Source organism: Glandiceps talaboti, chromosome 17 (assembly GCF_964340395.1).
Source record: "Glandiceps talaboti chromosome 17, keGlaTala1.1, whole genome shotgun sequence".
Taxonomy (NCBI): Eukaryota; Metazoa; Hemichordata; class Enteropneusta; family Spengelidae; genus Glandiceps; species Glandiceps talaboti.
This window is the reverse complement of record NC_135565.1, coordinates 518,323-534,017: the sequence shown is the minus strand read 5'-3', so window position 1 is coordinate 534,017 and position 15,695 is coordinate 518,323. Positions and strand designations below refer to the sequence as shown.

Here is a 15,695-nt window from a genome sequence, read left to right as displayed (position 1 = left end):
ATATGAAGACTGTTAGAATATACTACATCAATACTAGACTGTGATAGATATGAAGACTGTCAGAATATACTATATCAATACTAGACTGTGATAGATATGAAGACTGTCAGAATATACTACATCAATACTAGACTGTGATAGATATGAAGACTGTCAGAATATACTACATCAATACTAGACTATAATAGATATGAAGACTGTCAGAATATACTACATCAATACTAGACTGTGATAGATATGAAGACTGTCAGAATATACTATATCAATACTAGACTGTGATAGATATGAAGACTGTCAGAATATACTACATCAATACTAGACTATAATAGATATGAAGACTGTCAGAATATACTACATCAATACTAAACTATAATAGATATGAAGACTGTCAGAATATACTATATCAATACTAGACTGTAATAGATATGAAGACTGTTAGAATATACTACATCAATACTAGACTATAATAGATATGAAGACTGTCAGAATATACTACATCAATACTAGACTGTGATAGATATGAAGACTGTCAGAATATACTATATCAATACTAGACTATAATAGATATGAAGACTGTTAGAATATACTATATCAATACTAGACTATAATAGATATGAAGACTGTTAGAATATACTACATCAATACTAGACTATAATAGATATGAAGACTGTCAGAATATATGACATCAATACTAGACTGTGATAGATATGAAGACTGTCAGAATATACTATATCAATACTAGACTATAATAGATATGAAGACTGTTAGAATATACTATATCAATACTAGACTATAATAGATATGAAGACTGTTAGAATATACTACATCAATACTAGACTATAATAGATATGAAGACTGTCAGAATATACTACATCAATACTAGACTGTGATAGATATGAAGACTGTCAGAATATACTACATCAATACTAGACTATAATAGATATGAAGACTGTCAGAATATACTACATCAATACTAGACTATAATAGATATGAAGACTGTTAGAATATACTATATCAATACTAGACTATAATAGATATGAAGACTGTTAGAATATACTACATCAATACTAGACTGTGATAGATATGAAGACTGTCAGAATATACTACATCAATACTAGAATGTAATAGATATGAAGACTGTCAGAATATACTACATCAATACTAGACTATAATAGATATGAAGACTGTCAGAATATACTACATCAATACTAGACTATAATAGATATGAAGACTGTCAGAATATACTACATCAATACTAGACTGTGATAGATATGAAGACTGTCAGAATATACTACATCAATACTAGACTGTAATAGATATGAAGACTGTGACAATATACTACATCAATACTAGACTATAATAGATATGAAGACTGTCAGAATATACTACATCAATACTAGACTATAATAGATATGAAGACTGTTAGAATATACTACATCAATACTAGACTGTAATAGATATGAAGACTGTCAGAATATACTACATCAATACTAGACTATAATAGATATGAAGACTGTCAGAATATACTATATCAATACTAGACTATAATAGATATGAAGACTGTCAGAATATACTACATCAATACTAGACTGTGATAGATATGAAGACTGTCAGAATATACTACATCAATACTAGAATGTAATAGATATGAAGACTGTCAGAATATACTACATCAATACTAGACTATAATAGATATGAAGACTGTTAGAATATACTATATCAATACTAGACTATAATAGATATGAAGACTGTCAGAATATACTATATCAATACTAGACTGTGATAGATATGAAGACTGTTAGAATATACTATATCAATACTAGACTATAATAGATATGAAGACTGTTAGAATATACTATATCAATACTAGACTGTGATAGATATGAAGACTGTCAGAATATACTACATAAATACTAGACTGTGATAGATATGAAGACTGTCAGAATATACTATATCAATACTAGACTATAATAGATATGAAGACTGTCAGAATATACTACATCAATACTAGACTATAATAGATATGAAGACTGTCAGAATATACTACATCAATACTAGACTGTGATAGATATGAAGACTGTCAGAATATACTACATCAATACTAGAATGTAATAGATATGAAGACTGTCAGAATATACTACATCAATACTAGACTGTAATAGATATGAAGACTGTCAGAATATACTACATCAATACTAGACTGTGATAGATATGAAGACTGTCAGAATATACTACATCAATACTAGAATGTAATAGATATGAAGGCTGTCAGAATATACTACATCAATACTAGACTATAATAGATATGAAGACTGTCAGAATATACTACATCAATACTAGACTGTGATAGATATGAAGACTGTCAGAATATACTACATCAATACTAGACTGTAATAGATATGAAGACTGTCAGAATATACTACATCAATACTAGACTATAATAGATATGAAGACGGTCAGAATATACTACATCAATACTAGAATGTAATAGATATGAAGAATGTCAGAATATACTACATCAATATTAGAATGTAATAGATATGAAGACTGTCAGAATATACTACATCAATACTAGAATGTAATAGATATGAAGACTGTCAGAATATACTACATCAATACTAGAATGTAATAGATATGAAGACTGTCAGAATATACTATATCAATACTAGAATGTAATAGATATGAAGACTGTCAGAATATACTACATCAATACTAGACTATAATAGATATGAAGACGGTCAGAATATACTACATCAATACTAGAATGTAATAGATATGAAGACTGTCAGAATATACTACATCAATACTAGACTATAATAGATATGAAGACTGTCAGAATATACTACATCAATACTAGAATGTAATAGATATGAAGACGGTCAGAATATACTATATCAATACTAGACTGTGATAGATATGAAGACTGTCAGAATATACTACATCAATACTAGACTGTAATAGATATGAAGACTGTCAGAATATACTATATCAATACTAGACTGTAATAGATATGAAGACTGTCAGAATATACTACATCAATACTAGACTGTAATAGATATGAAGACTGTCAGAATATACTACATCAATACTAGACTATAATAGATATGAAGACTGTCAGAATATACTACATCAATACTAGACTGTAATAGATATGAAGACTGTCAGAATATACTATATCAATACTAGACTGTAATAGATATGAAGACTGTCAGAATATACTACATCAATACTAGACTGTGATAGATATGAAGACTGTCAGAATATACTACATCAATACTAAACTATAATAGATATGAAGACTGTCAGAATATACTATATCAATACTAGACTGTAATAGATATGAAGACTGTGACAATATACTACATCAATACTAGACTGTGATAGATATGAAGACTGTCAAAATATACTATATCAATACTAGACTATGATAGATATGAAGACTGTCAGAATATACTACATCAATACTAGACTGTAATAGATATGAAGACTGTCAGAATATACTACATCAATACTAGACTGTAATAGATATGAAGACTGTCAGAATATACTACATCAATACTAGACTGTAATAGATATGAAGACTGTCAGAATATACTATATCAATACTAGACTGTAATAGATATGAAGACTGTCAGAATATACTACATCAATACTAGACTGTAATAGATATGAAGACTGTCAGAATATACTACATCAATACTAGACTGTGATAGATATGAAGACTGTCAGAATATACTACATCAATACTAGACTATAATAGATATGAAGACTGTCAGAATATACTACATCAATACTAGAATGTAATAGATATGAAGACTGTCAGAATATACTACATCAATACTAGACTATAATAGATATGAAGACGGTCAGAATATACGACATCAATACTAGACTGTAATAGATATGAAGACTGTGAGAATATACTACATCAATACTAGACTATAATAGATATGAAGACTGTCAGAATATACTACATCAATACTAGACTGTAATAGATATGAAGACTGTCAGAATATACTACATCAATACTAGACTGTAATAGATATGAAGACGGTCAGAATATATGACATCAATACTAGACTGTGATAGATATGAAGACTGTCAGAATATACTATATCAATACTAGACTGTAATAGATATGAAGACTGTCAGAATATACTATATCAATACTAGACTGTAATAGATATGAAGACTGTCAGAATATACTATATCAATACTAGACTGTAATAGATATGAAGACTGTCAGAATATACTACATAATACAAGTTGTGATATTTGTGGATACCTGTAGTGTTTACACTATCTTTCTGCCATGGTGATTATCTAATTTAACTACAAGCACTGTTATTACACACTTGTGTAATTTATCACAATCATTCATAATTTTAGTTTGAATCTGTTTCATTGTAATAAGTCTACTTACTGAGAGTAGATCAGTTTGTAGACACAGTGTTTTAATCCTTGGCACAATAGAGTGCTTCATTGCAGCATACTCTATCATTCCAGCAAACGTTGGGATAATTGACAAACATAATTCCTGGAAAATAAAAACCAAAATGGCGAATTTCATAACTTTCAATTCAAAGACTAGGAAGATTTGTTGTATTAGAAACTAGTCATTAAAACTGGAGTCAAAAACAAATACTGAAACAATCTAACTTTATAAGAGTTATTGTTAAACAATCTAACTTTATGGGAGTTATTGTTAAACAATCTAACTTTATGGGAGTTATTGTTAAACAATCTAACTTTATGGGGGTTATTGTTAAACAATCTAACTTTATGGGAGTTATTGTTAAACAATCTAACTTTATGAGAGTTATTGTTAAACAATCTAACTTTATGGGAGTTATTGTTAAACAATCTAACTTTATGGGAGTTATTGTCAAACAATCTAACTTTATGGGAGTTATTGTCAAACAATCTAACTTTATGGGAGTTATTGTTAAACAATCTAACTTTATGGGAGTTATTGTTAAACAATCTAACTTTATGAGAGTTATTGTTAAACAATCTAACTTTATGGGAGTTATTGTCAAACAATCTAACTTTATGGGAGTTATTGTCAAACAATCTAACTTTATGAGAGTTATTGTTAAACAATCTAACTTTATGGGGGTTATTGTCAAACAATCTAACTTTATAGAGTTATTGTTAAACAATCTAACTTTATGGGAGTTATTTTTAAACAATCTAACTTTATGAGAGTTATTGTTAAACAATCTAACTTTATGGGAGTTATTGTTAAACAATCTAACTTTATGGGAGTTATTGTTAAACAATCTAACTTTATGGGAGTTATTGTTAAACAATCTAACTTTATGGGAGTTATTGTTAAACAATCTAACTTTATGGGAGTTATTGTTAAACAATCTAACTTTATGGGAGTTATTGTTAAACAATCTAACTTTATGGGAGTTATTGTTAAACAATCTAACTTTATGAGAGTTATTGTCAAACAATCTAACTTTATGGGGGTTATTGTTAAACAATCTAACTTTATGAGAGTTATTGTTAAACAATCTAACTTTATGGGGGTTATTGTTAAACAATCTAACTTTATAAGAGTTACTGTTAAACAATCTAACTTTATGGGAGTTATTGTCAAACAATCTAACTTTATGGGAGTTATTGTTAAACAATCTAACTTTATGGGAGTTATTGTCAAACAATCTAACTTTATGGGAGTTATTGTTAAACAATCTAACTTTATGGGAGTTATTGTCAAACAATCTAACTTTATGGGAGTTATTGTCAAACAATCTAACTTTATGGGAGTTATTGTTAAACAATCTAACTTTATGGGAGTTATTGTTAAACAATCTAACTTTATGGGAGTTATTGTTAAACAATCTAACTTTATGAGAGTTATTGTTAAACAATCTAACTTTATGGGAGTTATTGTCAAACAATCTAACTTTATGGGAGTTATTGTCAAACAATCTAACTTTATGAGAGTTATTGTTAAACAATCTAACTTTATGGGGGTTATTGTCAAACAATCTAACTTTATAGAGTTATTGTTAAACAATCTAACTTTATGGGAGTTATTTTTAAACAATCTAACTTTATGGGAGTTATTGTTAAACAATCTAACTTTATGGGAGTTATTGTTAAACAATCTAACTTTATGAGAGTTATTGTCAAACAATCTAACTTTATGGGGGTTATTGTTAAACAATCTAACTTTATGAGAGTTATTGTTAAACAATCTAACTTTATGAGAGTTATTGTCAAACAATCTAACTTTATGGGGGTTATTGTTAAACAATCTAACTTTATGAGAGTTATTGTTAAACAATCTAACTTTATAGAGTTATTGTTAAACAATCTAACTTTATGGGAGTTATTGTTAAACAATCTAACTTTATGGGAGTTATTGTTAAACAATCTAACTTTATGGGGGTTATTGTCAAACAATCTAACTTTATAGAGTTATTGTCAAACAATCTAACTTTATAGAGTTATTGTTAAACAATCTAACTTTATAGAGTTATTGTTAAACAATCTAACTTTATGAGAGTTATTGTTAAACAATCTAACTTTATGGGAGTTATTGTTAAACAATCTAACTTTATAAGAGTTATTGTTAAACAATCTAATTTTATAAGAGTTATTGTTAAACAATCTAACTTTATGGGGGTTATTGTCAAACAATCTAACTTTATGGGAGTTATTGTTAAATAATCTAACTTTATGGGAGTTATTGTCAAACAATCTAACTTTATAGAGTTATTGTCAAACAATCTAACTTTATAGAGTTATTGTCAAACAATCTAACTTTATGGGAGTTATTGTTAAACAATCTAACTTTATGAGAGTTATTGTTAAACAATCTAACTTTATAAGAGTTATTGTTAAACAATCTAACTTTATAGAGTTATTGTCAAACAATCTAACTTTATAGAGTTATTGTTAAACAATCTAACTTTATGGGAGTTATTGTTAAACAATCTAACTTTATGGGAGTTATTGTTAAACAATCTAACTTTATGGGAGTTATTGTCAAACAATCTAACTTCATGGGAGTTATTGTTAAACAATCTAACTTTATAAGAGTTATTGTTAAACAATCTAACTTTATAAGAGTTATTGTTAAACAATCTAACTTTATAGAGTTATTGTCAAACAATCTAACTTTATAGAGTTATTGTTAAACAATCTAACTTTATGGGAGTTATTGTCAAACAATCTAACTTTATGGGAGTTATTGTCAAACAATCTAACTTTATAGAGTTATTGTTAAACAATCTAACTTTATAGGGGTTATTGTCAAACAATCTAACTTTATGAGAGTTATTGTTAAACAATCTAACTTTATGGGGGTTATTGTCAAACAATCTAACTTTATAGAGTTATTGTTAAACAATCTAACTTCATGGGAGTTATTTTTAAATAATCTAACTTTATGAGAGTTATTGTTAAACAATCTAACTTTATGGGAGTTATTGTTAAACAATCTAACTTTATGGGAGTTATTGTTAAACAATCTAACTTTATGGGAGTTATTGTTAAACAATCTAACTTTATGAGAGTTATTGTTAAACAATCTAACTTTATGAGAGTTATTGTTAAACAATCTAACTTTATGGGAGTTATTGTTAAACAATCTAACTTTATGGGAGTTATTGTTAAACAATCTAACTTTATGGGAGTTATTGTTAAACAATCTAACTTTATGGGAGTTATTGTTAAACAATCTAACTTTATGGGAGTTATTGTTAAACAATCTAACTTTATGAGAGTTATTGTCAAACAATCTAACTTTATGGGGGTTATTGTTAAACAATCTAACTTTATAAGAGTTACTGTTAAACAATCTAACTTTATGGGAGTTATTGTCAAACAATCTAACTTTATGGGAGTTATTGTTAAACAATCTAACTTTATGGGAGTTATTGTCAAACAATCTAACTTTATGGGAGTTATTGTTAAACAATCTAACTTTATGGGAGTTATTGTCAAACAATCTAACTTTATGGGAGTTATTGTCAAACAATCTAACTTTATAGAGTTATTGTTAAACAATCTAACTTTATGGGAGTTATTGTTAAACAATCTAACTTTATGGGAGTTATTGTTAAACAATCTAACTTTATGAGAGTTATTGTTAAACAATCTAACTTTATGGGAGTTATTGTCAAACAATCTAACTTTATGGGAGTTATTGTCAAACAATCTAACTTTATGAGAGTTATTGTTAAACAATCTAACTTTATGGGGGTTATTGTCAAACAATCTAACTTTATAGAGTTATTGTTAAACAATCTAACTTTATGGGAGTTATTTTTAAACAATCTAACTTTATGGGAGTTATTGTTAAACAATCTAACTTTATGGGAGTTATTGTTAAACAATCTAACTTTATGAGAGTTATTGTCAAACAATCTAACTTTATGGGGGTTATTGTTAAACAATCTAACTTTATGAGAGTTATTGTTAAACAATCTAACTTTATGAGAGTTATTGTTAAACAATCTAACTTTATGAGAGTTATTGTTAAACAATCTAACTTTATAGAGTTATTGTTAAACAATCTAACTTTATGGGAGTTATTGTTAAACAATCTAACTTTATGGGAGTTATTGTTAAACAATCTAACTTTATGGGGGTTATTGTCAAACAATCTAACTTTATAGAGTTATTGTCAAACAATCTAACTTTATAGAGTTATTGTTAAACAATCTAACTTTATGAGAGTTATTGTTAAACAATCTAACTTTATGGGAGTTATTGTTAAACAATCTAACTTTATAAGAGTTATTGTTAAACAATCTAACTTTATAAGAGTTATTGTTAAACAATCTAACTTTATGGGGGTTATTGTCAAACAATCTAACTTTATGGGAGTTATTGTTAAATAATCTAACTTTATGGGAGTTATTGTCAAACAATCTAACTTTATAGAGTTATTGTCAAACAATCTAACTTTATAGAGTTATTGTCAAACAATCTAACTTTATGGGAGTTATTGTTAAACAATCTAACTTTATGAGAGTTATTGTTAAACAATCTAACTTTATAAGAGTTATTGTTAAACAATCTAACTTTATAGAGTTATTGTCAAACAATCTAACTTTATAGAGTTATTGTTAAACAATCTAACTTCATGGGAGTTATTGTTAAACAATCTAACTTTATGGGAGTTATTGTTAAACAATCTAACTTTATGGGAGTTATTGTCAAACAATCTAACTTCATGGGAGTTATTGTTAAACAATCTAACTTTATGAGAGTTATTGTTAAACAATCTAACTTTATAAGAGTTATTGTTAAACAATCTAACTTTATAGAGTTATTGTCAAACAATCTAACTTTATAGAGTTATTGTTAAACAATCTAACTTTATGGGAGTTATTGTCAAACAATCTAACTTTATGGGAGTTATTGTCAAACAATCTAACTTTATAGAGTTATTGTTAAACAATCTAACTTTATGGGGGTTATTGTCAAACAATCTAACTTTATGAGAGTTATTGTTAAACAATCTAACTTTATGGGGGTTATTGTCAAACAATCTAACTTTATAGAGTTATTGTTAAACAATCTAACTTCATGGGAGTTATTTTTAAATAATCTAACTTTATGAGAGTTATTGTTAAACAATCTAACTTTATGGGAGTTATTGTTAAACAATCTAACTTTATGGGAGTTATTGTTAAACAATCTAACTTTATGGGAGTTATTGTTAAACAATCTAACTTTATGAGAGTTATTGTTAAACAATCTAACTTTATGAGAGTTATTGTTAAACAATCTAACTTTATGGGAGTTATTGTTAAACAATCTAACTTTATGGGAGTTATTGTCAAACAATCTAACTTTATGGGACTTATTGTCAAACAATCTAACTTTATGGGGGTTATTGTCAAACAATCTAACTTTATAGAGTTATTGTTAAACAATCTAACTTCATGGGAGTTATTTTTAAATAATCTAACTTTATGAGAGTTATTGTTAAACAATCTAACTTTATGGGAGTTATTGTTAAACAATCTAACTTTATGGGAGTTATTGTTAAACAATCTAACTTTATGGGAGTTATTGTTAAACAATCTAACTTTATGAGAGTTATTGTTAAACAATCTAACTTTATGAGAGTTATTGTTAAACAATCTAACTTTATGGGAGTTATTGTTAAACAATCTAACTTTATGGGAGTTATTGTCAAACAATCTAACTTTATGGGACTTATTGTCAAACAATCTAACTTTATGAGAGTTATTGTTAAACAATCTAACTTTATGGGAGTTATTGTTAAACAATCTAACTTTATAAGAGTTATTGTTAAACAATCTAACTTTATGGGAGTTATTGTTAAACAATCTAACTTTATGGGAGTTATTGTTAAACAATCTAACTTTATGGGAGTTATTGTTAAACAATCTAACTTTATGAGAGTTACTGTTAAACAATCTAACTTTATGGGAGTTATTGTCAAACAATCTAACTTTATGGGAGTTATTGTTAAACAATCTAACTTTATGGGACTTATTGTCAAACAATCTAACTTTATGGGAGTTATTGTCAAACAATCTAACTTTATGGGAGTTATTGTTAAACAATCTATCTTTATGGGAGTTATTGTTAAACAATCTAACTTTATGGGAGTTATTGTTAAACAATCTAACTTTATGGGGGTTATTGTCAATCAATCTAACTTTATGAGAGTTATTGTTAAACAATCTAACTTTATAAGAGTTATTGTTAAACAATCTAACTTTATAAGAGTTATTGTCAAACAATCTAACTTTATGGGGGTTATTGTTAAACAATCTAACTTTATGGGGGTTATTGTTAAACAATCTAACTTTATGGGAGTTATTGTCAAACAATCTAACTTTATAAGAGTTATTGTTAAACAATCTAACTTTATAAGAGTTATTGTTAAACAATCTAACTTAATGGGGGTTATTGTTAAACAATCTAACTTTATGGGGGTTATTGTCAAACAATCTAACTTTATGGGAGTTATTGTTAAACAATCTAACTTTATGAGAGTTATTGTTAAACAATCTAACTTTATGGGGGTTATTGTCAAACAATCTAATTTTATGGGGGTTATTGTTAAACAATCTAACTTTATGAGAGTTATTGTCAAACAATATAACTTTATGGGGGTTATTGTTAAACAATCTAACTTTATGGGGGTTATTGTTAAACAATCTAACTTTATGGGGGTTATTGTCAAACAATCTAACTTTATGGGAGTTATTGTTAAACAATCTAACTTTATGAGAGTTATTGTTAAACAATCTAACTTTATGGGGGTTATTGTCAAACAATCTAACTTTATGGGGGTTATTGTTAAACAATCTAACTTTATGAGAGTTATTGTCAAACAATCTAACTTTATGGGGGTTATTGTCAAACAATCTAACTTTATGGGAGTTATTGTTAAACAATCTAACTTTATAAGAGTTATTGTCAAACAATCTAACTTTATGAGAGTTATTGTTAAACAATCTAACTTTATAGAGTTATTGTCAAACAATCTAACTTTATGGAAGTTATTGTTAAACAATCTAACTTTATGAGAGTTATTGTTAAACAATCTAACTTTATGGGGGTTATTGTTAAACAATCTAACTTTATGGGAGTTATTGTCAAACAATCTAACTTTATGGGGGTTATTGTTAAACAATCTAACTTTATGAGAGTTATTGTTAAACAATCTAACTTTATGGGAGTTATTGTCAAACAATCTAACTTTATAAGAGTTATTGTCAAACAATCTAACTTTATGGGAGTTATTGTTAAACAATCTAACTTTATGGGAGTTATTGTCAAACAATCTAACTTTATGGGAGTTATTGTCAAACAATCTAACTTATAAGAGTTATTGTCAAACAATCTAACTTTATAAGAGTTATTGTTAAACAATCTAACTTTATAAGAGTTATTGTCAAACAATCTAACTTTATGGGGGTTATTGTTAAACAATCTAACTTTATGGGGGTTATTGTTAAACAATCTAACTTTATGGGAGTTATTGTCAAACAATCTAACTTTATGAGAGTTATTGTTAAACAATCTAACTTTATAAGAGTTATTGTCAAACAATCTAACTTTATGAGAGTTATTGTTAAACAATCTAACTTTATGGGAGTTATTGTTAAACAATCTAACTTTATGGGAGTTATTGTTAAACAATCTAACTTTATGAGAGTTATTTTTAAACAATCTAACTTTATGGGGGTTATTGTCAAACAATCTAACTTTATGGGAGTTATTGTTAAATAATCTAACTTTATGAGAGTTATTGTTAAACAATCTAACTTTATGAGAGTTATTGTTAAACAATCTAACTTTATGGGAGTTATTGTTAAACAATCTAACTTTATGGGAGTTATTGTTAAACAATCTAACTTTATGGGAGTTATTGTTAAATAATCTAACTTTATGGGAGTTATTGTTAAACAATCTAACTTTATGGGAGTTATTGTTAAACAATCTAACTTTATGGGAGTTATTGTTAAATAATCTAACTTTATGGGGGTTATTGTTAAACAATCTAACTTTATGGGAGTTATTGTTAAATAATCTAACTTTATGGGGGTTATTGTTAAACAATCTAACTTTATGGGAGTTATTGTTAAACAATCTAACTTTATGGGAGTTATTGTCAAAAAATCTAAATTTATTGGGATTATTGTCAGACATACCTGTATGTGTAGTAATGCTGTTTTAACATACCTGTATGTGTAGTAATGCTGTTTTAACATACCTGTATGTGTAGTAATGATGTTTTAACATACCTGTATGTGTAGTAATGATGTTTTAACATACCTGTATGTGTAGTAATGATGTTTTAACATACCTGTATGTGTAGTAATGATGTTTTAACATACCTGTACGTGTAGTAATGATGTTTTAACACACCTGTACGTGTAGTAATGATGTTTTAACATACCTGTACGTGTAGTAATGCTGTTTTAACATGCCTGTATGTGTAGTAATGATGTTTTAACATACCTGTATGTGTAGTAATGATGTTTTAACATACCTGTATGTGTAGTAATGATGTTTTAACATACCTGTATGTGTAGTAATGCTGTTTTAACATATCTGTATGTGTAGTAATGCTGTTTTAACATACCTGTATGTGTAGTAATGATGTTTTAACATACCTGTATGTGTAGTAATGCTGTTTTAACATACCTGTATGTGTAGTAGTGATGTTTTAAAATACCTGTATGTGTGGGGATGATGTTTCTAACGCCCTGTACACCATGGGTAAAACATGATGCTTCACATCATCTGCTGGTGTCTTCGATAGCAATAAATCCATCTTTTGCAAAAATATTAGTAAAATCTGAAGAATGAATACAAAAAAGTTATAAATATAATGTACATGGGAACAGTTGGTTGCCATGGAGTTCATTCATTAGACTTTGGTTGCCATGGAGTTCATTCATTAGACTCTGGTTGCCATGGAGTCCATTCATTAGACTCTGACCACTGCTGTTTGGGTTAGCTAGAACACATGAAGCTGGGTTTAATTACAGTAACCAGATTTGTGTGTAAGAAGGGTGTTGTTTAATTTGACAGCAAATATTTCCCTTCTGTATTAGAACATTAGGTGCTGTACAGTGGTGATCACATCAACTCATTACTAAATTGCTGTACAGTGGTGATCACATCAACACATTACTAAGTTGCTGTACAGTGGTGGTCACATCAACACATTACTAAGTTACTGTACAGTGGTGATCCCATCAACACATTACTAAGTTACTGTACAGTGGTGATCCCATCAACATATTACTAAGTTACTGTACAGTGGTGATCACATCAACACATTACTAAGTTGCTGTACAGTGGTGATCACATCAACACATTACTAAGTTACTGTACAGTGGTGATCACATCAACACATTACTAAGTTGCTGTACAGTGGTGATCACATCAACACATTACTAAGTTATTGTACAGTGGTGATCACATCAACACATTACTAAATTGCTGTACAGTGGTGATCACATCAACACATTACTAAGTTGCTGTACAGTGGTGATCACATCAACACATTACTAAGTTGCTGTACAGTGGTGATCACATCAACACATTACTAAGTTACTGTACAGTGGTGATCACATCAACACATTCCTAAGTTGCTGTACAGTGGTGATCACATCAACACATTACTAAGTTATTGTACAGTGGTGATCACATCAACACATTACTAAGTTATTGTACAGTGGTGATCACATCAACACATTACTAAGTTGCTGTACAGTGGTGATCACATCAACACATTACTAAGTTATTGTACAGTGGTGATCACATCAACACATTACTAAGTTATTGTAAAGTGGTGATCACATCAACACATTACTAAGTTGCTGTATAGTGGTGATCACATCAACACATTACTAAATTGCTGTACAGTGGTGATCACATCAACACATTACTAAGTTATTGTAAAGTGGTGATCACATCAACACATTACTAAGTTACTGTACAGTGGTGATCACATCAACACATTACTAAATTGCTGTACAGTGGTGATCACATCAACACATTACTAAGTTGCTGTATAGTGGTTATCACATCAACACATTACTAAGTTGCTGTACAGTGGTGATCACATCAACACATTACTAAGTTATTGTACAGTGGTGATCACATCAACACATTACTAAGTTATTGTACAGTGGTGATCACATCAACACATTACTAAGTTGCTGTACAGTGGTGATCCCATCAACATATTACTAAGTTACTGTACAGTGGTGATCACATCAACACATTACTGAGTTGCTGTACAGTGGTGGTCACATCAACACATTACTAATTGATGTACAGTGGTGATCACATCAACACATTACTAAGTTGCTGTACAGTGGTGATCACATCAACACATTACTAAGTTATTGTACAGTGGTGATCACATCAACACATTACTAAGTTATTGTAAAGTGGTGGTCACATCAACACATTACTAATTGATGTACAGTGGTGGTCACATCAACACATTACTAATTGATGTACAATGGTGATCAGATCAACACATTACTGAGTTGCTGTACAGTAGTGATTATCCCATCACCAATTTTTATGAATTCACTCTGAGTAATGAAGATTATAGCCTTAAACACAGTACTTCATGTACAAATGTCTCTCTCTCACTCACACGCATGGTTATTTATCAATAAATTTAAAATATTTATTGAACCAAGTGAACAGCACACCTAGTCAGTTATATTACTGTGGCATATGTATGTCAGATTGTGTTACTTACAAATGAAAACTTCTCACAGAGTCAAAAACATTTTTTGAAGCAAGTCCCAAGTTTTTCACTGAATGTCTTGTCAGCAAAGTCAGGATGTAGTAGAATGAGACATGTCAAATGAGTTGCAGTGATACAGCTGAAAACTTGATGTGGGCAAGTCAATTTAAATTTGCTTCCAAAAATTGTTTTGACACAATGACTGTGGGTTGAAATTTTTATTTGAAATTATGAACCCAAAGTTAGTGATTTCTTGTCACGTTCTAATACTTACCTGTATTGGTTCTTGTAATTTAAAGACTGGTTTTAAATGTGGAAGAATTAATTGACAATACTTCTTATCTGTGTAGTCTTCTGCTATAATTAATACATTAGGAAGTACAAATGGTATCATGTCAGCATTATAGAATTCCTTAAATAAACACGGTAACACTCTTTGCTGGACAACTCTCTGAAAGAAAAC

At 28.6% G+C, this 15,695-nt stretch overlaps 1 protein-coding gene across 1 annotated transcript in view; it reads right to left on the bottom strand.

Annotated features, from left to right (window-relative positions):
• The window catches only part of LOC144448303 (SCY1-like protein 2), a 153,696-nt gene that overhangs the window by 40,572 nt on the left and 97,429 nt on the right, over nt 1-15,695 (bottom strand). Inside the window, exons 9-11 of the mRNA XM_078138490.1 lie at nt 15,507-15,683; nt 13,193-13,315; nt 4,424-4,537 (exon numbers count right to left, since the gene is read on the bottom strand). Coding sequence (XP_077994616.1) covers nt 4,424-4,537; nt 13,193-13,315; nt 15,507-15,683 — 414 coding nt within the window. The remainder of the gene's footprint in view (nt 1-4,423; nt 4,538-13,192; nt 13,316-15,506; nt 15,684-15,695) is intronic.